This window comes from Protopterus annectens, chromosome 4.part0 (assembly GCF_019279795.1).
Source record: "Protopterus annectens isolate FY-2018-M chromosome 4.part0, PAN1.0, whole genome shotgun sequence".
Taxonomy (NCBI): domain Eukaryota; kingdom Metazoa; phylum Chordata; order Ceratodontiformes; family Protopteridae; genus Protopterus; species Protopterus annectens.
In genome coordinates this window covers 157,891,976-157,916,016 of record NC_056733.1, presented here as the reverse complement: position 1 = coordinate 157,916,016, position 24,041 = coordinate 157,891,976, and the positions used below count along the sequence as shown (strand labels likewise).

Below are 24,041 nucleotides of genomic sequence, written 5' to 3'. Positions count from 1 at the left end.
ATGAGGAACAGACCAAAAATAAATGCCGAAAATCTGGACAGAGATATGCTTCTTCCCGTTCTCTTAGAGAAGCACCGTTTATCCACTGATTACATTGCTGGGGATGTCAAGAAACATACTTCCGAAATTTGCCATCCAGGTCACGAGAAGCCCTCCGCAGTCAAACTTTGGTAGTTAGACGATAAGCACACGGACGGATATTGATTGGAAGATGAATCCTTGAAGGGCGTGTAGTCATTATTATGACCGTTTTAGAACGCGACACGGCAAGCTATACGTGGTAAAGGGAAAATGTGTGCTGTTGCGAATCAGTAATGTTTTTGTTTAAAGTGTGTTTGCAGTCACCCAGCTGAATGTACAGTTTATTTTCCCAGAAGCTAGCTTTGCTAGGATTGACTTCTGCTCATGTCATATCTGCCGGTGCCACTGTGTTTTGTAAAAATTATTTTTGTGCCAGCCACCGTGTTCTCCAACTTTTGACATTTTGTCCAACAATGCAACCAAATTCATCTAGCTGTCAAAGGAATTTTTCTTGTAAGAGACAGAAGCCCCAGAAAGACACATTACGCCACATAAAAAACAGGGAGAAGAGAAAAGGACCAAATATACATTCTGCAGCTACAGTTTATGTGCAGGTTGTCGGTGCTGGAAACCGAGATGCCGGCTCATCAATTTATGTTTTTTCTGAATACAACAGGTAATCTTGGGTTCAATGTCCTTTGGTAGGTTACGTGATTTTGGTTTTGTCATAGATCATGCTAGGTTTGTATGTTCCTTTCATCTTTCATTTCGTTAGTTATTGTTAGGCGTTATTAGAAAAATGAAAGCGTGCGTTTTGTTTTGTTGATGCATTGGAACCTAGACTTCATTGCTGTTGTTAGGTAAGGTTATAATATGAGTTTGTGCCCCCCCCCCCCCCCCCCGTCTTTTTCAGGCAGTTTGTCATTGCTAGCTCATTCATCTTCATCATGTAATGTATAGTAATCGTATATATCAGTAATAGCTGTGGTCAGCAGGTTACATGCTTATTTCATTTGTTCTGATCAGTTTTCCCTGTCTGTTACACATGCATGTTTATGTCTGTCCGAAAGCATCCAAATTGTATCGATTTATTGCCATATGTGAAGATAGGTGGTTTCTTATAAAAGTTTTTTTTCTTTGTACTATTTGTACATATTTCATTATCCTATATGTCTCTTCAGTAATCGGTAAATAATTTCTGTCTATACCATTTTTGTCTTTCAATGAAAGGCCAAATGCTTATTTACACTTGTTACATTATTTTGTTGTACTACATTTTATTTTTATCTTTTTAACATGCCAGCATAGCCGGCTTTAGGCACCAGCAAACCCTGCGGTCACTGGGGCCCCTCTGTTTCTGGGGGCCCCCAACCACAGCATTTTTATCTTGATGTCTTGTAACATGTCTATCAAACTAAGAAAAGCTTGTACAGCAATCGTGTATAGTTAATAAACCAGGTGGGTAATAACTCTAAATTATTTATATCTCCTTTAAAATTCCAAGGTATCTCTGGTTATTGTAACAATGTTTTATCACGTAACAGGCTTCACAATCCCATAAAATATTTTACCACTGACATAGTGCATCTGACATAGTTAAACCTTGATTGGTGGATATTCTCTCCACTAAAACAAACAACATAGCCAGCTTTAGATACTTGCAATACCTGTGGCTGCAAGGGGCCTCTTAATCATCCTTGACTGTGTGGGAGCACCAAAAAAGCAGCTAATGGATAGGAAAAATGAGGAAAAAATGTATTAATTTTCTGATTATGTTCTTTAACCTGAACAGGGTTCTGGTTTGACCCTGTTAGGATAAAGCTGATAATGAACATAAGCAAGGTAAGCAATAGGGAGCAATAGGCTGGATAGACAAATCTGAGTGCAAACCTTGTATTTTTTAAGAAGAGCTAATGCTTCTGTTCATCAGAGGAATTTTTTTCTTTCAGGGAGTTTTATAAATATTGGTAGAACACCAGATACTACAACTTGTAACTATTTTGCAGAATAATTCGGCATAATACCAAATATAATAGCAGAACAAAGGCTAAAAATCAAGAATGTGTTGTAAATATTACTCTAATTCACTTAAGAAAGATAACAGAATAACACCTTTTGCATCACCGTGCATTTTTTGGACAATAAGAAGTATAAACGTCTGATACCTGGAATTATTGACTGTTTGTATCCCTGAATGATTTATTAGCAAATCAAATTTTGTACGTAGGACAATACGAAGGATATATCAAAATTAAGAGAAAAATCAGGTAAGGTTTATGAGCAAAATCAAGAAAGGTCTGTGAAACCAGAGACAGTGGGCCTGATTCACGATGGCTTGCACGGAGTCCGAGTAGAGTAAGACTCCATGCAGCCATCATGTCCGACGAGCGATCCAGGAACAGCCTGTAAAGAGCATGTAAGAGAGCTCCTAAAATGGCTCTTACACGGACAGGGCCGGGATATGCAAATCATCTCCATTGCAGGTGAAAAGCATGCAAATGAGGTAGATTTGCGAAGGAAACCCGAACCTGTCCGAGTAAGAGCAGTGTTATTTGCAGAAATGTACTCAGTTGACAACTGAGTACCATTCTGCAAATAGCAAAACGGAGCCATGACGGCTCCACATAAAGGTTGCATCCAGTGCAGGAAGCATGCCAATGGCCAAATATGCAGCCATTGGAAATGTTCCCTGATGCAAAATTAAAATAAAAATAAATTTTTTTTCGCCAATTTTGATGTTTAAGCGCAGCGCTGTGCAAACGGGCTGCGCTGTAAAACCCAGAATACTAAAAATTAAAACCCACAAATGTGGATTTTATTGAAATTGTTAATGTACAATGCAAGGGAATGGCAGGCTGAAGACAACATGGCAACTGAGTAGAGGTTGCTAAGGGGGGAAGCTCAGTCTAAGACATGTAACCAAGCATTAGTAGGCAATCCTATGTAAATGAGTGTTAGGATAGTGAATCGCTAGTTTACATAGCAAATGAGCACAGATAGTGGAGTGTAGGAGTAGGATATGGGGAGTAACAGAGTAGAAGATAGGTGACATCATGAGGGGGGTATGTATGAAAGAAGTGAAGCTCATTGGAGCAGAGTGGCATGTGTCCGCTGTCATCTAGACATCATGGAAAGAGGTGTGTCAACAGGTAGGCTAGGGAAAGCCAAAAAATGGAAGGTGTATGCCATGGATAACACCAAAGTTTCTTGCTGAGCATGCATGCGCGCCTGTAAACCTGAGTAAGACAGAGTGCGCGTGTGTAAGCGTGAGTGCGCACGTTTAAGCTGGAGTAAGCATGTATAAGGCTGTTTAAAGAGTTGTAAGTGCATTTGTGCTGGTGTGCACGTGTTTTAACCCGAATAAGCAAGATTAAGTCTGTGTAAGCACGTCTGCGTGCGTGTGAGATGCTGTGCACGTATTTGCGCTTGTGTGTGCAGCGCTCCCCCCCCCTGAGGAAACAGAAAGGAAAAAGGAAGCACAACAAATAGTAGGAAGCTACCAGGGAGTACTAGCAGAGCTAGCAGGTGAAAACAATCAGAATCAGGCAATTACACAGGCAGTACACTAGCCCAGTCTAGCACTTAAAACTCTGCCAATAACAGTCCATTATGTTTCTCACAACAGAAACTGCAGTAAGCTAATAGAAGTGAAAACTGAAAAAGCTTTACTGAGACAAAGAAATGTTAGGGGTTGCCATTGCTGTTATAAGGCGACATATGCAACATGCTGAGGGTGGTGACAATGGGAATGCTGCTGGACAACCCACAGTGAGGAGACGGAGAAGAGTATGCAGGCCCAGGGTAACCTACCAGGGGCTACATGAGCGGGAGATAGTGGAGCGCTATAGAGTGGACAGAGACTTCCTGCAGCAAATTGCTGAGCTGTGCAGGCCATGCCTCACACACAGAACCAACAGAGGGGAACCCACCCCAGTGGAAACTAAGGTATGTGTTGGCCTAAGAAAATTAGCAACATGTACCTTCCAGAGACCAACTGGTGATATGATGGGGATATCACAGGCATCAGCATCCAGGGAACTACACCAGTTCCTGGATGCCATGTCAGCACATGTCGGTGATCATGTATATTTCCCCAATTCCCGTGAGGTATTGGCCAGCAATATGCGGCTCTTCCAGCAAATAGCGGAATACCCTGAGGTAGTGGGTGCAATAGACTGCACGCACATACGCATCAAAGCACCAGCCGGCGAGCGGAGTAGGGTCTACTTCAACTGCAAGGGCTTCCCCTCCATCAACTGCCAGGTCGTGTGTGATGCCCAGGGCATAATACTGAATGTGTGTGCAGGCTGCCCTGGAAGCTACCATGATTCCCATATCTGGCATCTGATGCAGCTGTACCAGACATTTGCCAATGGGGACATCCCACATGGTCACATAGTGGGGGATGCTGGCTATGCACTGGAGCCGTGGCTGATGACACCCATCAGAAACGCACACACACCTGAACAGGAACGCCATAATGAGGCACACGCACAAACACGTAATGTAATAGAGCGTGTGTTTGGACTGCTCAAGTCAAGGTTCCAGTGCCTGGACACATCTGGTAGAGCCTTGCAATACTCACCAACTACATGTACCCAAATTGTCATGGTATGTGCTATGCTACATAACATGATCCTGTGAAAACAGCTGCAGCAGGACCAGCATAGGCCTGGGCCAAACAGCCCCTCACCATTGCCAAGGCCATCACAGGCAGAGCGTGACTCGGAGGAGGAACAACCTGAACTTGCCCCAGTAGGCAGAAGGAGGCGTGCCCAGTATACTCTGGCCTTGGCAAAGAGGCAACGCATAGCACATACACTGGCTCAGTAGGAACTCTGGAAATTATACCTCTCTCCGACTTGCACTTAAAGTAAAAGGGATGCCTAAGTTGACACTACCTGCTTCCAAACATGTGCAGGGAGTGTAGTATGTGCATCCGACATAGGCAGCCCTGCAGCACCACCTAAGGCATGAATGCCATGTGTTAAGCAATATAAAGTTCATAGTTCATAGAGTTCAGCAGTGCTAAACAGCAATTACCACCATGTAGTATATGCAAACAAAATTGCACACACCAACTAGCACAACTGTGGTCAATGTTCATTAATATTGACCAACGTCCAGCAATGGTGGTGAATACTGAGCAATGTCGGACAAGCCTGGTCTAAGCAGGGCATAGCTGAGCAAAAGCCAACATACTCATATTTGCTTAACAGGCCCTTAAGCAGTCTGGTCTGCTCAGTATGAAAATATAAAGCAGTGATGGGCCTCGAACCCAGGATACTGTGCACTATAGCCAAAGTACTGAACCACTAAACCATGACAGTATTGCAGTGGTCCACCTGTATGACGGAATGTTGATAAGTCTATGCAAAGTATTCCATGGAAACCCTGCAGGCACAGCATAATCCTTGTTGAGTTATGACACAAAGGTGAGTCCTGCAGTGAGAACAGAACCTGACTTCCAACACACACAGTATAAATGTCAATATTGGTCATGTTCGCACACATCAGCAAATGTAGTGAACCTCAGATAGCAACATACTGAAGAGTCACACTGGGCATGCTCACACACTTGAATAAATGAGACAAATGTCAGGCAACAAAACATGGAATGGCAGAACTGGGCATGCTTACACACTTAGGCCATGTCTGAGTACAGCAGTGGGCCACGCATATCTGGCAGTTGCATGTGTTAACCCAGGAACCTGTCACTATACAGCAATCCGCCCTGTGCACACAGTTATATGACAACAGACACATCTGTAACATAGTGGGAACCCTGTCATAATCAAATATGTTCTGCAGATACCGAAGTTGTTCATGGAAACTGGTAAAGCAAAGATGATAAAGACCTGCAAACAGTGTCAGGAATAAACATTGTGCATCATGAACATTAGCATAGGTTTGTGCATCATGAACATTAGCATAGGTTCAGAGGTCGATACTAGGCTATCTGCCCTAGGGCATGTACAAGCCTAGCCAGAGTGTGTTTGGCATCCGCAACCCTGTCAGATTACTACACTGTGTGTGTGAGTAGTAGGTCACACAAGATAGCCCATGTACGTTTAGGCTAGTGTGCCTCTGTCTAGCAGGGACACAGAAGATATTCCAGGGGTAAATATACAATCACCCATGCAGTCGTCAAGATGTCTCCAGTAGGTGGTCAGTGGGTGGCTCTGCCTATGTGAAACTGGGATTACATTCTGTAGTGAGTGGAGCCTCTGGGATAAGAATCTGTCCCTCCACAATGTCCTATTAACATCTGTGCTGAGGTATATGTCCTTGGAGTGTGTAGCTCCAAGGGAGTTGGATATCCTGAGGTGGAGCATGTCCAGTAAGTCTGGTTTGGGTATATCTGTAAACAACAGGCACACATCATATCTGAGTAGGTGGTAAGCGACTGAGTAGAGCTGGAGTTACTGCATCTGAACTATGCAGGGCATCTGTGTGAGTCCCTAGAGCTGCCTGGTGAGGACCTTCCATGGCCAGTACAGTTGCTGCAGGTGTCAGGTAAGGTACACCCCAAATGTGGTATTGTAACCAAGCATGGATGTGATGAGTATAGGGGCACAATGACCTCACTCGATCTAGATGTGAAACCATATGGGATAAGGTGGCCCACATAGAAGGTGTGTCCAACCACTCTGGCAACATGAATGTTAAAGGCGACAGTATGAACAAGTCATGTCTCCAAACCCCTAACAACTCCTACCGTATGTAATGGAGTACTACCTATGTGGTAATGTGTGGGCATGTTGTTACTCCCAAAGGGGGTGACTATGCAACTAATGGCATTTAGCTGTAGGCCATGGCTCAGGCACCAGTCATCCATCTCTGTGAGACCCTGATTGAGTATGCATGTGGCAGCTGGAGAGTTGATCATGGCACCCAGTTTGCAGTCAAGTGCAAACATGTTCAGCAATATTCCCCCTGTGGTAGCCTGTACGTAAGACAAATATATACTGAACAAGAGAGATCCCAGGACCAAGCCGTGTGGGATGCCATGTGTAACTGGTGTATAGTCAGACATGGCACCTGAAATTCTAACCATGTGGGTGCTATCCCTGATCTAGGTGTCAATCCATTGTGTGAGACGTGTCCATATTGACGCTGGTGAGCCTATGCATAATGGCCCACTGGGTTATTGTGTTGAAGGTTTTTGCAAGGTTCAGATAGGCTGCGTGGACAGCCGTCCCTATATTGATGGACCGGTTAGCCATTTAAAGAATACAAACAGGTTCAAGAGGCAAGATCTGCCCACAACAATGCTGAAATGTGTAGGACACAGTGTCTGTAGGTTCCCGATGTCTATGTGTAGGAGTCTTATGACAGTATGCTCCATAGCTTTGCAGAACAGGCTACATAGGCGTATAAGGCAATATTGTCTGTGGTCCGTTGTGGCGCCAACTCTGGAGTGGGACCACTGTCGCAGTACGCCATTCCTTGGGTACATATCCTGTGGTAACTTCGATATTGAACAGTGATGTAATGTGAGGGTTGCGTTTGTCATGATGCTCGTGTATGATGCAGGCTGGGACACCATCTGGTCACATTGATACTGTGTGATGTCCGTGAGGTTATACTCTGTTGGGATGGATAGTTGCTCCTTAGGGGGGGATGGGTGGGAGACATCTGCACTGAACCTGTTTGCCAGGATGTAGGCAATGCCAGTGGGTTCAGGGTAGGTTTAGTCAGTATGCAGTAACCCACAGCAAATCAGTGAGTGTCCACCCAGGTTCCTGACATAACCGAAGAAGGCCGAGTGGTAGTCCTACGTGTCAGTTGCAATTGTCCGGTAGAAGCGGCCCTTAGAAAAGTCCATGAGTGATTGAAACTGTCTGCTAGTACAGATCACAGATGCCTTCCCAGTCTGGGATTGTGCTCTATCATGTAGTAGCATCCTCCTGACGTTGTACAGCTTATTAATGGCTGGGGTCTACCAGACAGGTCCCCTGCCATTGTAGTAGTGGGTCCTGTTGTTATTTGGGACAGCACAATCCATGCATTCCACTAGGTGTCCATAGAATGTGTATGTAAAGGATGCAGCAGTGTGAGCCGTATATGCCACTGTCTCAGGATCCCTGAAGGATACCACTCTGCTTTGGTGAAGTGAGATGTTGGCTCATGAGAAGTTCACCAAGATTACCCAGGATGGGTGTGTGGAGGGTATATGTATTTCCGGTGAGATACATGTATGTTCTGACCTTACCAATGAGGGGTATATTGCTGGTGTGGAACATAGAGTCCCCATGTTGGTGATGAGCAGGTCCAATATGCATTCCCCCTTGTGGCTGTGCTGACTGGTTGTGCCAAAGCATATGAGTACATAAATTGTAGTGACTGTTGGAGAGGTTGTCGAGGCTTGAGTAGTATCCCCAGTCAATATTTGTGTATATGAAGTCACACAATATAATGGTGTTTGTGGAGACCTTCATATTCTCCATAGTTCCCACGAAAGCCGTGTGTGGTTCCTGAGTTTGGGAGTGTGTTCTGTAGCAGGCAACAAACTGAAAGGCAGTATTGCACAATGGTAGTTGTATATATATGGTCTGTGATGCTTTGTGCAGTGCCACTAACCCAGAGGTGTGTGTAACTGTGATGTATAAGGATACCCCCCCTAGTTGTGTTGTCTGTTCCAAGTGTTGTTGGCAGCATGGTATGAAACATAACCTGGTAGTGCTGGTGTGCATAAGCGAGCCTGAACCAGGCGTCTGTCACTGCACAGATATTGCTCTCCTCCATACTGAGGAGAGTCCTGAGTGGCCACAATATGAGGGTAACACAACTGTTGTTGAGCAGCATTGCCCTTAGTATCATTTAACCTGTAATGTCTATGGAGGTGGATTTGCCTTCTGAGCCCTGCTTACAAAAGGCACTATGGGTGGTAGCAAGAGCCTTAGCCAGCATACCAAAGTCCAAGGGTGACAGGTGCAAGCTTTCCATAGTGAAGCTACATGGCATGTTGAGCATGTCACCATATGCTGACAGACACTGTATCCCCTATGAATGAAACAAATTTGTTAGCCAGCTGTTAAATGTAATGTGTGTTCGTATACTATGACATCATAATTGGCGGGTGTAAGATGCTAGACAAGGTCAGGGCCATACTGGCCTGGGCTACATGATCAGAGTGTACCTCCATGTATCATGTCATGTGGTCCAGGAGTAACGTCTGAGGTTACACACACCAGCATGGACAAAGATGGTGCCAGTCATATACTTGCTTTGGAGTGACCTGACTGCCTGTGTTATACGGCAGATCCTGGCACCCAACAGACAGCCCAAAGTGACTATTCCCTTGTCAGGGCTGGTGAGTGGTGCGTCAGTGTGTCTGAATATAAGTGTCGCCTATTACAAGTGTATTAGGTGTGTTGTGTAGCCCGAAGGGCAGTGACTGTGTGGCACACTGACATTGTGAACTTTGTGATATGTGGGTATTGTAGTGGGGTAGCAGGTGTGTGTGTGTCTGATTTGGAGGTCTCTGCTGCTTAGGTAGAGTACATTTACAGCATCCGAGTATGTCAATGTGTGCTAATGTGGTTTGAGTGCTGTTGCTAGAGGATATGTGAGACTGATATGTGGTGTGTGTGTGGTTACCTTCACCACCTAAATTACTGTGCCAGTCATGGGTCGACAGAGTTCAGCTCCCTGTATGTCTATATAGGTGCATCTCGCACATATATCTGAGTTTGTCGGGAGGAGGAGAGGGTTGTCAGTGTACATGAGGCAGATGTGACATTGTGTCAATATCACAATATCCAACAGCTGGACTGAAGAGTACACACAAAAGTGACCCCTGGACATGCAAGGATATTATCATGACATACTCTGTAGCCTGATCACAAAGGATCAGTAGGGTGTTAAGCTTGTAAAAGAGAATAACAGGGATCAGTGCTCATGTTCGTCAGTGTTTTGTAAAGAGGAGCTGAGGAGTCGTCCAGACTGAATCATGACACCTCCTTCAGCTATGTCATAAATATCAATGTACACCCATATATGTCCTGAGTGTCAATGATGACATCATGACAGACAGGCCCATATGTACATACCCATCCCCCACTGACAATAGTCCACATCATCATACCAGGAGATATCACATGTAGAATGGATGAGCAGCTACCCCCACTGCCAAAAGCATGGCAGCAGGTGGAATACATTAAGTCCCAATATGTGTCATGCACAAACTACAGAACAAACAGATCATGCACCTGAACAGTCAGCTAAATCGCACCCCCTACACAGGATGTGGAACCGTTGAATGTGTCACAGCAACATATGGCACTCCCCACAAGTGTTGGTGCACAACACACCATGTGAAGTCAAGTCCAGTACACCTATGAGGTCTGATCTGCAAGGTCATGGAGTCCATCATAGTTGCAGTCATAAACAGAGCTATTGGAAGCTGACACACACACAACCCTACGAACTTTGGTATGTTCATGTGCAGATCATGGTTCCCAAACATGCTAGACTGTTTGCAAGGCAGCCACCCAGGACATACATCAATGAACACATCTACACGTGTCACATAGACTTTGAATAGCCCTTTATCAACATCCCAGACACATAGTATCCACAAAACCAAGAAGCTGTGCATACATATGTGTTGACATATGACGGGATGTCAATGTGTCCACAGATAGATCACACAAGGTAAGGATTCTGAGATCATGTTCAAGCTGTTGACACCTGCTGACCCACATGGACCATTCCTGGAATGGCATAAAACAAAGTATACAAAGATCACCATGTCCAGTCTGATGATGTCACCATCTTACAAACACAGCGGGAGAAGGGAAACCAGCCAGTAAAACAAATAGCGTGCCCTGTTAATGCGTCTCTTTCCAGTATCATAACATAGGTAGGGGGTTGAATCCTGCAAACTGTGTGTGTGGGGGGGGGGTGTGGGGGGTGTGTATGTGTGCAATTGTTTTTGAAAGGAGTGCCCTTTTTGGAGACTGTGAAAACACAGTAAATGAGGTACATATGGAAAGTCTGATAATGTCACCATCCTACAAATACAGCAGGAGAAGGGAAACCAGCCAGTACAGCAAATAGCGTGCCGTGTTAATGTGTCTCTCCCTAGTATCATAACATAGTTAGGTAGGGGTTTGAATGCTGCAAACAGTGAGTGTGTGTGCAATAGTCTTTGAAAAGAGTGCTACCAAGCAGCAGCAACCAGATAAAAAACGGCACGGACTGTTTATTTAAAGTAAGCGCTTTCGGCTGCAATAATACACAGCCTTCCTCAGACAAAGTACTTTGTCTGAGGAAGGCTGTGTATTATTGCAGCCGAAAGCGCTTACTTTAAATAAACAGTCCGTGCCGTTTTGTATCTGGTTGCTGCTGCTTGGTAGTTTTATTTTCAGTTTAGTTGTTGTTTTTTTTCGTCTTTGAAAGAGTGCCCTTTTTGGAGACTGTGAAAACACAGTAAAAGAGGTACATACCTCATTGGAAAGTCTGATGATGTCACCATCCTACAAATACAGCAGCAGAAGGGAAACCAGCCAATACAGCAAATAGCGCGCTGTGTTAATGTGTCTCTCCCTAGTGTCATAACATAGTTAGGTAGGGGTTTGAATCCTGCAAATGCTGACACTGTGTGTGTCACTGTTGGTCAACACGGTGTGGGTTTTGCTTTTACTATGGTATGACATAGAAAGATGACAACAGTAAGTGCATTGCAGACATCAGGTATCTGCTTGGCAAATATATATGTGTACATGTCCCCTCAATCAGTACATAGGTGTGAAGCCTGCATACTACATGAATACATTTGTTTCCATTGACAGGTTGTGCCGCTGCTACTCAGATTATAGGTCACATATGTATGTATGTGACACAGCCGTCCACTGTGTGTTCTGTGGCACACACACCCATGACAGTTACTTAAGAGTAGTGTGAGTGAGGGTATATGCTTGGGGTATAGGTCAGACATGGTCATACACAACAAAGTCTGCCAAGAATGGACAGTCTTTATAGGTGTACGACTGCCTTGTGGAAATGCATTCAGGCCTCTAATGTCTGTGATACACCTTGGGACTCCACAATATCTATGGATATGTAGATACCAAGGGACACATGACATAACATGGGTCTGTATGTACACAATGGTACCCGACATACATGTTGAGGGTTACCACTGGTGTGGTACTGACGGGATAGTATGTTTAGTACATGAGGATGACTATGTCCTAGTCGGCTTACTGCTATACAACATGTATCTGTATGTTACCCTTGTGTAGGATATGCGTCCCATCAAGGGAATGCATTGTAGGCCATTCCATGCATTCCCAGATTTGGATGTACACATCCCTAGTGTGTCTGCATGTACTTAAGGGGGCTATTTGACACACAGGTGTGGTCACAGTAATGGGTGGCGGTCATCACCACTGGTTAGTGTTATAGTGTAGCACCGGAAGGATCCAATTGATACTGGGTTCCCTACTACTGTGTGTCATTTGTCGGGACATCATCCAATGATTGCTTATAGTCATGCTGTTGAGGTTGTGTATACTACCCGACTTTAAATCATTGACTGATATTAACGGTATCACCCGCAGCATAGTGTCAACCCATGTCATACACACCACGTCTACCCATGTTAGTACATAACTGTAGTAGAATGCATACTGGCCATTGAAAGATGCAATGGGATGTTAATAATGTGTACGACAGGGTATGCCACACGTCCCATGTGTCCACTATGCACATATATCCAGACAGTGCGCACCCACCATGTTCACAGATGTTCACTTGCTAATCTGTACTGCACACATCACACACGTACTGTCCACTCGCTAACACATGCTGGCAACGCATCACACATCAGCCAAGTGGCACATGGGTGGATAATACATACTCAGACCTAACAGTGGTGTGAACAATGCTACATTGACAATCAGAGCTTTGATGCATAATGTCTGCTCAGATATACCTACAAGGATGTAGTTACACTTCCTTGTTGACAACTTGCTAGTACTGCTACACTGCTATAGTGTCACCCTGTGCATCAGCACCATGTTAGCCTGTCCCTCCGTCGATAATGCAGATGACAGGAGGCGGCACAGGTATTACCATATGCACAGGGCGTTTTGTTGTTTGCCAGAGCCTGACATTGACCCATCCAATCGACGTGTGTGTGTGTGTGTGTGTGTGTGTGTGTGTGTGTGTGTGTGTGTGAGGGACAACAGTGCAGCATGGGCCAATGTTGATGTAATGTGTGTGTGTATGTGTGAGCCCTAGTTATTTGCTTAATGTGTGTGTGTCTGCATACACACAGCTCCACCATGTGGCTGCCATATACGGTGGTTTGTGGGACAGCCACAGACTGTACCTGCTTGGCTGTACAGATCACTGTCTCCAGCCACGGACACAGTACCTGTGCCTGGCAGGGGTGCTACGGACAGTATCGGGTACCAACCCTGGCTGGGTACTGTCATCAGAGGCAGAGGTATGACTGGATCCATGTCCCTGCTGGAACTGGCCAGAGCCACGTGCATGTGGTCTACTGGGACGGACAATGGACAGGCCAGACCCAGCAATGCTGTGGATGGCACTGCCACTACGGGAGCGGCTGTGAGCCGTCCGCGACCACTGCCAGCTGTTGCTGTTGCTGGCATGCGTCCGCGTCGACGTCGCAACCATCCCGCATGGTCCTGGCTCAAGGAAGACATGTTGTGGAGGGCATCTATTGTCTCCCCCCAACATTTATCAATGACCTCTGTGTATGTCCGGATGGCACCGGCAAGGTCACGGATGCTGTCATTGATAGCGGTGTTATGTGCCCTCTGCGCCCTAAGTCCCTGCCTGTGTACCATTCCATACGTGCCTGAGCCTGCATTACAGCCCGGAACATAGTGGTCATCGACCTGTGAGGGCATGCTTGCCAGGGGCAATACGTCCAGTGGTGCTCCCTTGAGAACCCTTGGATCTCCACCTGTGTGGTACCGTTCCGGGTCTACGGCTATGGCTGCTGTGAGGGGATGCACGTGCCATGGGTACCACACTCTCCTGGTCAATGCCAACTGTATGCTGTCCCTCCCCTATGGCCATTGGCAGTGAGGGATGTAATGGCAGTATGAGTGTGCGCATAGATGGGGTTGAACGCTGTGTACTGTCGATTGGTGGACCAACGACAGACCCTGTCAAATCTCCCTGTGCCAAAATACATGTGTCATCATCACCACTATCCGTGGCAGTGGCTTCAAATCGCATGCTGCTTTCGCCAAGCCCTACCTCAGCACCTGTGAGAGGAAGACAGGAAACATGTTACGGTCTGCACATGCACATGAACACAGGCACACAGGAACACTCCTCACTATAGCAGATACACACACACGGCAGAAATCCATATCGTACTCAATACTGGTTGAAGGTGGGTGACAGTATCACAAGGCAAACAGTCACGCACACGTGTCAGCATGCAGAATAAGTGTTGATCAAGTCCATGCAGTGTGAGTGTAAACAGCCATAGTTAATGACAGTGTATATGGCTGTGGTACATGTGTGTACATGTTCAGTGATTGCCTACACCCTGGAACACAATGTGTACAAGGACACGACATTTCTGTGTAAGTATTATAAGCTCTGCAATGTCCTGTGCACCATCACACGCAGGTATACATACCATGGCTGCATGTGTTATCTGTGTGTCACATGGATTTCCATGTCTGATTGCAGTGTCTGTGTCTGTAGCAGATAATTGTGGATATAGGTGTAGCACATGCATGCTATGTACACATGGGATGAGTGGTGCATGTATACATGATAGGATACCTATCCTGGACATGGCCATTGTAACAGTATGGGGTGTAGTACCATTAGCCATCATCATCATGTGGTCACTCAAGGCCACTAAAGTGTGCTAGATCACTGCCTAGCATGCTGTACCTGAACCGCAGTGCCGTGGCTAAGTTCACAATTGCATAGCCACGTTCCACAAGGGTGTGTGAGGTGTCCAATAGGGAGCATTGCATAACATGACTGTGTTATGTGTTGAGGAGTGTTGCACAGCCCCATGCTAGGACCCTACCCCTCAGGTATATTATGTGTGGTGTGTGGATGACATGTGTGATACTGAAGTGTGACCTGGCAGCGGGTGTCCGGTTTCACTATGTGTAGCATGTTGAGGTGTACTGCATATGACAAACATGTTATGTTGTGTACATGTGTGTCAACTATGCCTATCCAATGTGCAGTACAGTGTTGCCACATTTATGGCTGATGCTCTCTGCATTGCATGTGATTGAGGCAGCTACTGACATTACTGAGACGTTTCACGTCTCGCAGCAAACATGCACAGCATGCATTATACATAGGTGTGTTATGTGTACATGGCCTACACCTCACCTATGACCTGCACAGTTCAATACCAAGTTTAAAGTGTTAACACACTCACCAGCATGTAACATCTGCCCTGCTGTCACACCAGAGGGACCTGCAAGAATATGACACAGTTTGTCAGTGGCCACAACTGTGGCATTGCCATTGCTACTGTGAGTGTGCTAAACTACAGTAGAACAACAGGCATAGATGTGCAGATACTATTCAAATTATCAGTATTGCACACAATAGGCAGCACAACTGCTAAACACAGTACACATCGCACACATGCATAATCTAACAATACAGGTAACAGTAGTCTTCAGCTAGGGCATGTTAACTGCACGCTCCATGTCACCATGCTGGGTGGCTCCGGCCTCCATGATGACATGTGTGATGTTGTTTTTGCTGTAGGCCAGGAGCCACAACACTTAGCAGCAGTTCCTCCACTTTGGTGAGGGGGGGATTTATGGCCACCCCACCACCTGTGAAAGCTGTTGTCTGTGGATATCAGACGTACGCCACCAGACATGTCTAATTAAATCACTGCAGTGATGGCGTACCTGCTCATATGTCCGGTTATGCATGCCTATGTCATTTACCCGACAAACAAGTTCTTGCCACAGTGCAGTACGCTCCTGCTGGTGCTGGCTGGCCATGGAAAACGGCAGGGTATAGTGCTGAACCAGGCTGTGGTGGATTTCCTGTTCCTCTGCAGCTGTGTAGTAGGGATTCCTGTGATGAGCCATAATCCTGGAAGACAAGTAAACGATATGTGTGAGCAAGTCATGTGGCACACTTAACATTATACAGTACAGATATCAGTTAACTGCCATATATAGCATCTGTTCGTCTGTCAGAGGATACACACATTCAATACCACATATCAGTGCTCATCCCACAACTGGCTGACAGTGCCTGCCACACTCCATCTGACACACCAGTATACACCAGTACTCGGCTCACTATTTGGGATCCAGTGCACAGCCTTGCCAGCGGGTACATATCAAGCTAATGCATGCAGAAATATGTCATCCATTGCAATGAATGTGAAGTACAGTTACAGTATAACCAGTAACCCACCCTAGTCGTTGATGCCATACCCTTACTTAACATATGTGCACAGTTGTTAATATAGCTGGCATACTGCTGTAACAGAGTATACATGTTGCTTGGTACACACGCAAACCCTGCATCACACATGTGATTGCGGACATGGTACAGGCATCTTTACACGCACATCAGACATTCATACAACACACAAATGTATGCTGACACAGATGTGCATTTGCTATGTACCTTACAGTACTGTCTGCCCCTACTTACAGATACCTATGCCTGAGGAATGTAATCTGTGCAGACTACAGGAAACACACAAGACAGTGTTACAAGGGAATGTGAACATACACCATACTGTGCTGTTTAGGCCTACAGCTTCAGGTGGTACAACAGTTCAAATGTCGGCTGGATTCACCAGCAGTACCACTTACTGAGCATACATGTATTGCTTCAGCCTATGATGGGACACCACAGTCGTACACAAGGAACTACGTCACAACATATACCATCCTACTATGTCTGCATCCCAATAACTGACACATCTTTCTCTGGCTTCACACTTAGGACACAAATGACCATGACAGAAACAACCTCACACTTAGCTATCACACCGTCACAGACCTTGCACACATTCACTGTCACACTCATTCCACCTCACATAGCATGTATTGCACTGTGTACATGTCTGTGTGCATTGTGTCATAAGTAGGTAATACGTTATTGTCCCTGGGGCCTACAGCAGCCTAGCCATATGCTACCCTGGCCTTTGACACTCGTGTAATTAGATTTCACTTCCTCCTGTCAACCGGATACACAGAGGTGATTCCCAGGGCATGTTACCTATCCCCCAGACAATCATCAGGGGTATGTCTGACATCTGCTACTGAGGAGCCTTGTTTGTTCATTGCTGGGTGGTTTACTCCAGAGTATGGCATATTTTCCAGTAGGAGCCTATCCCTCCAGCATGTGCTGTTTAGTGAGGTTGCGGGGATTAGGGATCTAGGCCGTGTATCCCGGTGGGATTGTGAGGTGTTGACATGGTGGTTGTCTGACTGCTATGGGTGTGGCAGACCACTGTATGCTTGGCAGAGGTAACCTCTGGGTGGCTGGTATGCAACGCACTGTAGCTGTGGTTATGTGAGTCAGTCTGCATAGGGTATGTGTTTCAGGGCAGTATTACCCTTTGTGAGGTATGTCTGTGGCCTTTCCACTTGCTGTAGTTGTCATGTGAGGTACATACCACATGGGGCATTGTGATGAGTACAGGGGAACACTGACCTATATTTCCGTACATGACACATCGTTTGTGATGACACGTACCACGTAGACAGATTACAAAACTAGAGTGGCACTGTGAATATCAAAGGGGAGGCTACTGTCCACCTGTGTCCCATGTTCCCTTCTGACACCTTCAGTGTTAGGCAACCACCTATCTGGTAGGTAGTGGGTAAAGTGTTTTGGAATGGGTATGGCACTGCAGTATCAACACTTGTGTTCAGTCTATGCCTTGGTCACCAGGCACCTGTTGCAATACGTCTGACCCTGTGTCTCCCCCTCTCACTATATATATATATATATATATATATATATATATATATATATATATATATATTCTTTATATATCACTCGTGTGTGTATGTATATATATCCGTATATATCTATATATATATATATATATATATATATACATATATCTATATATATATACATATATCTATATATATATATATATATATATATACATATATCTATCTATCTATATATATATATATATATGTGTGTGTGTGTATATATACACATATATATATATATATATATATATATATATGTGTGTGTATGTATGTGTTTATATATATATATATATATATATATATATATATATATATATATGTATATATACATACACACACACACATACATATAGATATATATATATATATATATATATATATATATATATATATATATATATATATATGCATGTAAACAGCCACTGCTGTACATATACATGCACATATACTGCCCACCTTTCATGGTGGGAATATCAAGGAACAGTTGTGAGACATACAATTATGTAATAATATTGCACAGTGTTGTGCAGAATGCATTTCGCTGTCCTCAGGCCGTATAGCCGTAGCAGACCTCACTGGCTGTAACTCAGTCCCACAGCATTTAACCACCACATGACATATACCTGCACTGCTTGCTGTTTTCAATGCCACACACTACAACCTACATAGATATGTGCACATAGCAACCTTCAAATACATATATATGTTCAGCCTTCACTAACAGTTGCAGTATGTCCCTTGCCCTATGCACATCTGCATATACATGTAGATATGGACTGCTACCATATAAGGAGTGTTCACAGAATGTAGAGTACCCTTCAGACACATCATTCGGATGCCAGCAAATACATCTGTGTTACATTCCTTACCTTTGTATTTCTCACCTCAGTCTGTTGTACCTGTTGATGTTTTTTTTTTATTTGTTTAGGTTGGTGTCTTCCACTGCCTCTTTTTTTTTTTTTTTGGCTGGTTGATGTCGCCAACCGCCTCAGTTTTTTGGTTGATGTCTCCAACTGCCTCAGTTTTTTTTTTGTTTTGCGTTGGTCTCTCCAACTGCCTCTGTTTGTTGTTATTTATTGGGTTGTTCTCCAACTGCCTCTGTTTGTTTGATTGTTTGTCTGTCTGTCTGTTTCTCTCGCTCGCTCTGTCTTTCTCCGGTTGCTGCAGTGATATTATTGCAAGTGTGGACAGCATGTACAGGCTGCTTTTGTAGGTATCTGCACATGTGCATGTGAAGGCCTCTGCACCAATTGGTGCCCACCATTTAGTAATTGCATGCAGCCTGCTGTGTGGTAATTGCAGTTCTCACTGTGATTTCTGGACACTGCTATAAAATGATAGGTTAGATAGGCGTAGGCCTTTCAGTTTTGCAAGGTGGGGACCATGCTTGTTTGCTGTGGACACTGTGTCAGTCAGAAGGTTGGTATATGTCTCATATCTGAAGCTGGGTTGTAGCCAGTGAAATGCATGTTGTACTGAAACCTGACTGTTGCTTCTTCCAGTACACTCTTCTCAGTGTGTAAGTTTACTCACGCCTCCTAATGCTAACACTGGATACATGGGAGTATGTACTTTCTTTTGGAATTAGGGAATTAACTGGCATACAACAGTAGTTATTGCAATGTATTCCTATGGCTTTCCTGTTTTCCCTTTGCATTCACTGCTTGTAATGCATGTCATATTTCTTTATTGCGATGTACTCCTATGGCTTTCCTATTTCCCTTTACATGCACTCCTTGTAATGCAGGTTATATTTCTTTCAGCACCAAGTTATTGTATTTTTGTTGTGGCTTAGTGGTACATCATGCAGACTGGTGAGTCCAAGGTGTGGGGTTTGAGACTGACAAGGGTATTTTATTTTGCTGCTGAGCAATACAAGGGCCTTGTCATACAGAGTGACAAAGGCACTTTTAAGCGAGTTGGCACTGGTTTGCGCGACGCTTAGCGATGCTAAGTGACGCTTAGCTTATTGTATTTTAGCAATACTACGCTAAGCTTATCTGAGCTTGTTTTATGTTAGTAATAGTTTGCTCAGCTTGGCGCAGCTTATCATATCTTAGCAATGCTAAGCTAGGCGCACACATGCACTCACTGGTGCAAACCCGCTGACTACTGTTTATAAGTGCTCACTCCCGCTAACCCCGCGCTCATGTCTTTGACAGAAAAGTAAATGGGGAGATAGGAATGTGGTGATAAAGGGTGCTCAAAGAGGGGAAGACAGTAGGGAAACTAGCATGGGATGTACACGATGGGTGTGGAGGTCCTTAGCTGCCCATTTCTTTACCAGCGACAGCTGTGCATATGCAATACATTAGGTGGGATATTTGAAACCTTCCACCCCTGAGAGAGTGGTGAGGACATCTAAGTATGTTGTACTACCAATTATGAATATCAGGCACATGCACTGTTTGTGAACTGCTATACTGTCATTAGTACGTTACTCACATCTGAACAGTTTGTGGTTTGTGTTGGCATTAGCACAGTCTGCTCAGGACGACTGGACATATTTGTGTACTGCGTATGCCTACCTACACCCTTGGTTGTGCCTGACTACATGGGTATATAATACCTTTGGGTAGGGGTGCAGAACTGCAGTGGGCATTATTTATTATCGTGTGATGTTTATCTTACTGAACATGCAGAGTTGCTGTCTACCTGTAAGTCTATGAAGGCTTGTAGTCTGTCTGAGTAGCTCCCACCTGTAGACATATCCAGATGGTAGACAGAGGTCAGCCTAGTATTCTTTGACTGTGCATCACAGCAGTCTTTTCAGCATCTGAACAATGGCATTGTCACAGGTGGTTGCTAGCAGTATATGGCTACATCCTTTGCTATTTCTGTGTTGTACTTCTACATAAGGGCATGCTTGTGGGATTCATTCTACACCTATTTGCAGAGTGTGTAACAGCAGACAAGCTGATATGCCTGTGTGTTTCTGACTCTTCCAGGCCTCAGATACTCTCACATATATATTTGAATAGCCTCAGGGAAAGGTACATATAACTGGGATACACCTGTCATATAGTTCAGACATTTTGCAGTTCAGACTTTGGGTGATTCAGAGCATTTCTATTACTACACCTTTTCTGACGTGCAAGCGGTGTCTACTCTCACTTATTGACATTTGTTATTAAGTGAGATTCAACACCTTTCTGCCTACTGTTAGTACATTTCACAGGGAGTCAGAGGGGCACAGCTAACATTTGTTTACAAATCAGGGTCATCACTGTAGAGCAGTCACTGTTGGGAGGTCTGACCTGTGACCTATGCAAATATGCCAGTGTTTATCCTGCCCTGATACTGTGTGGGGTGTGTAAGCTGCTACTGTAGCCTTATTCCCTACTAGCATGGCTGATTCTCTTTTCACAGTCATGTCATGCAATTCAACAACACCTGCTGGTTAAGGCCCACAGAACAAGATTTGTGTTATGCCATTCCTATTTTCCCTTTACATTCACTCATGGTAATGCATGATAAATTGCTTTCAGCTCTATGTTATTGTATATCTGTTGTGGTGTAGTGGTACTTCATGCAGACTGGTGAGTCCAAGGTCCCAGGTTCGAGACTGACAATGTTTTTTATTTTGCTGCTGAGCAGTACAAGGGCCTTATCATACAGAGTGACTAAGGCACTTTTAAGCAGTTGTAAGCGGGTTCGCTTAGCTAAGCGCACACAAGCTCACACTCCAGCTAACTACTGCTTAAAAGTGCTTACTCCCGCTAACCCCCGCGCTAATTTCTTTTAAAGAAAAGAAAATGGGGAGATAGGAAAGTGGTGAAAAAGGGGGCACAGAGAGGGACAGTCAGTAGGAAAACCAGCTCAGGATGTGCAGGAAGGGTGTAGGGAAGGCCCATAGCTGCCCATTTCTTTAACAGCAACAGCTGTGCATATGTTGAAAATTTGGAGTGAGTTTTGAGACCTTCCACCCCTGAGAGAGGGGTGAGGACAACATAGTTTGTTGCACTGCCAGTTAGAATTATCGGTGTACACGTCCTATGGACATGTGTGCAAAATGGGAAGCTATGTATGGGGCGTAATTTTTTTTCGGGTACAGATTGCCCTTTTTTTTTTTTTTTCAGGTGAGAGTGGTAAGTGAGGTAGGGGAGGTAGGTTGGGGAGGTAAACAGACAAGACAAACAAGATGCATACAGGGGCGGAATTTGACACATGGGGTGGGTGAACACAATTGACGGGGAAGGTTGTTTGGAAATTGCAAGCCCATGAGCCCACAGATGGTAACAGTGGAACTGAGATCCCCACCCATGGGCAGTCACCGCTAAATCTTCATAGCCCCGGGGGTGGCTGTGCTGGGGGGCTGAGTAGGACAGGTAGGCTCACCCGTGAGACGCGCCACTCTCACCTCAAGCTGGCGTAGGGGATCAGCGACTGAACGCTGGATCTCCCTACGCACCACAACCCTGACCCTTCGAAGGGTGACGAGTGGCTCTTCTCCGCCCACGCTTGCACAGGGGGGGGGGCGAGCCCCATCCCCTGCAGTGCTTCCACCCAAAGGTGGCACAGGACCAAAGGAGGAAGGGGAGTCCTGGCTGGGCACCAGAGCCACTGGTGGCAGGTGCACTCGCCAACTGAGGAGGGACAGGTGGGTCCGCTGGGACCGGCCTTCCCATATGTTCTGTGATTAGGTGTGTTTCATTACAACATAAACAACAGCATTCCAGATTAGTTGTAACAGCATGCAGTAATATTCCCATTAACCCAACACACCACAGTTCCAGCAGTTGAACAGCAAACATAACACATGCATATATTGAACAAACAACCATGGTTATTCCAACCGCATGCAGGGATGATTGGTAGCAACAGGCCACCATGAACGTGGTGTTTGAACAGGGCACATGCATCAACATGAGTGCAAATATTTATAGAACAATTGGACATATATCCCAACAAATATTTAAGATTACACATACCCATTGAGGTGTGGAATTGCATGGTTTATGCACAAACAGTAGGGTGTAGAAAAAACCTCCTTTAACATCTTATAAACACTTTTACTTTACACTACATTCCTAGTGACAGCAGGTGTATATTCCCTACATGTATTATTACACTTGCCACCACGCATTAGGTTGTGTAGTGGGTTTGGCTAGTTCAATCTATACTTGACCTATGTCTCACATACTAAATGTCCAGGATGCAGATGTTACTGCTACATATTTCATGGTTGCATTTATATTTCTTTATCTACATATCTGGATGTTTTCACATGACATTTTCACTTCTAATTGTACAGTACCCTGCATTTATTGAAGCACACTTACATTTCTGGGGAACATGTTAGCATGCTACTCGTGTGCCAGATTTACTTATGCATGCCAGCCAGTAACTGACTGTTGAGGACTGTATATTTACTTCACAGCTACTAGCACTTCCAATCACCCACTTTAGATGGGACTGCAGAACTCTGGGTTGCCAGCACTTTCTAACACATTACTATTGTATAATGCAAGGGTCCAACATTTCATACTAAGTGAAACAGACACACTCGGTTTTAGACCTTTATTAATGACATTACACACTTTTCCACAGGCTCACTCCTTTATTTGTTTTAACGGTATATATGTTCACAACATATTATACCTTTATTAATAGGTTAGCACACACTTTTTTTTCAGGCTCACTCGCATATTATTTTATATGACAGTGCCTGCAGAGATATTATTCCAGACATTTGTTACCTTTCTTAATGGGTTACTACACTCTTTTTCTGACTCTCTAATGTTTTTATCTGACAGTACATGCAGAGGACTTATTCAGTCCATTTTATGGCTGTATTATTGGACTACAACACTTTCTTTCATGCTCTCTCCCATATTTTATAGAACAATACATGCAGAATAATCACTAACCTGCCTGGCGGCGCAGCCTATCGGCATAGGCTTGCTGATTCGTAACATGGTCACCTGCAGCTGTAAAGTAAATGAAGGGATATTGAGACATTCCTATCCATTATACATACTCCATTTTAAATTCTAACATACTGCATTCCATGGCTACATACTCAGTACTGGGGCATCCCGCATCCCACGGGCCTCCTGT

At 44.7% G+C, this 24,041-nt stretch overlaps 1 protein-coding gene across 2 annotated transcripts in view; it reads left to right on the top strand.

The window, feature by feature from the left end:
• The first annotated feature begins 230 nt into the window (after positions 1-230).
• ELAC2 (elaC ribonuclease Z 2) overlaps positions 231-24,041 on the top strand; it is a 2,146,582-nt gene continuing 2,122,771 nt past the window's right edge. Inside the window, exon 1 of one of the 2 annotated variants that reach the window (XM_044068145.1) lies at positions 231-697. In XM_044068145.1, the coding sequence (XP_043924080.1) occupies positions 354-697 (344 nt within the window). In that variant the 5' untranslated portion in view covers positions 231-353. The remainder of the gene's footprint in view (positions 698-24,041) is intronic. The other variant, XM_044068146.1, reaches the window with a different exon arrangement.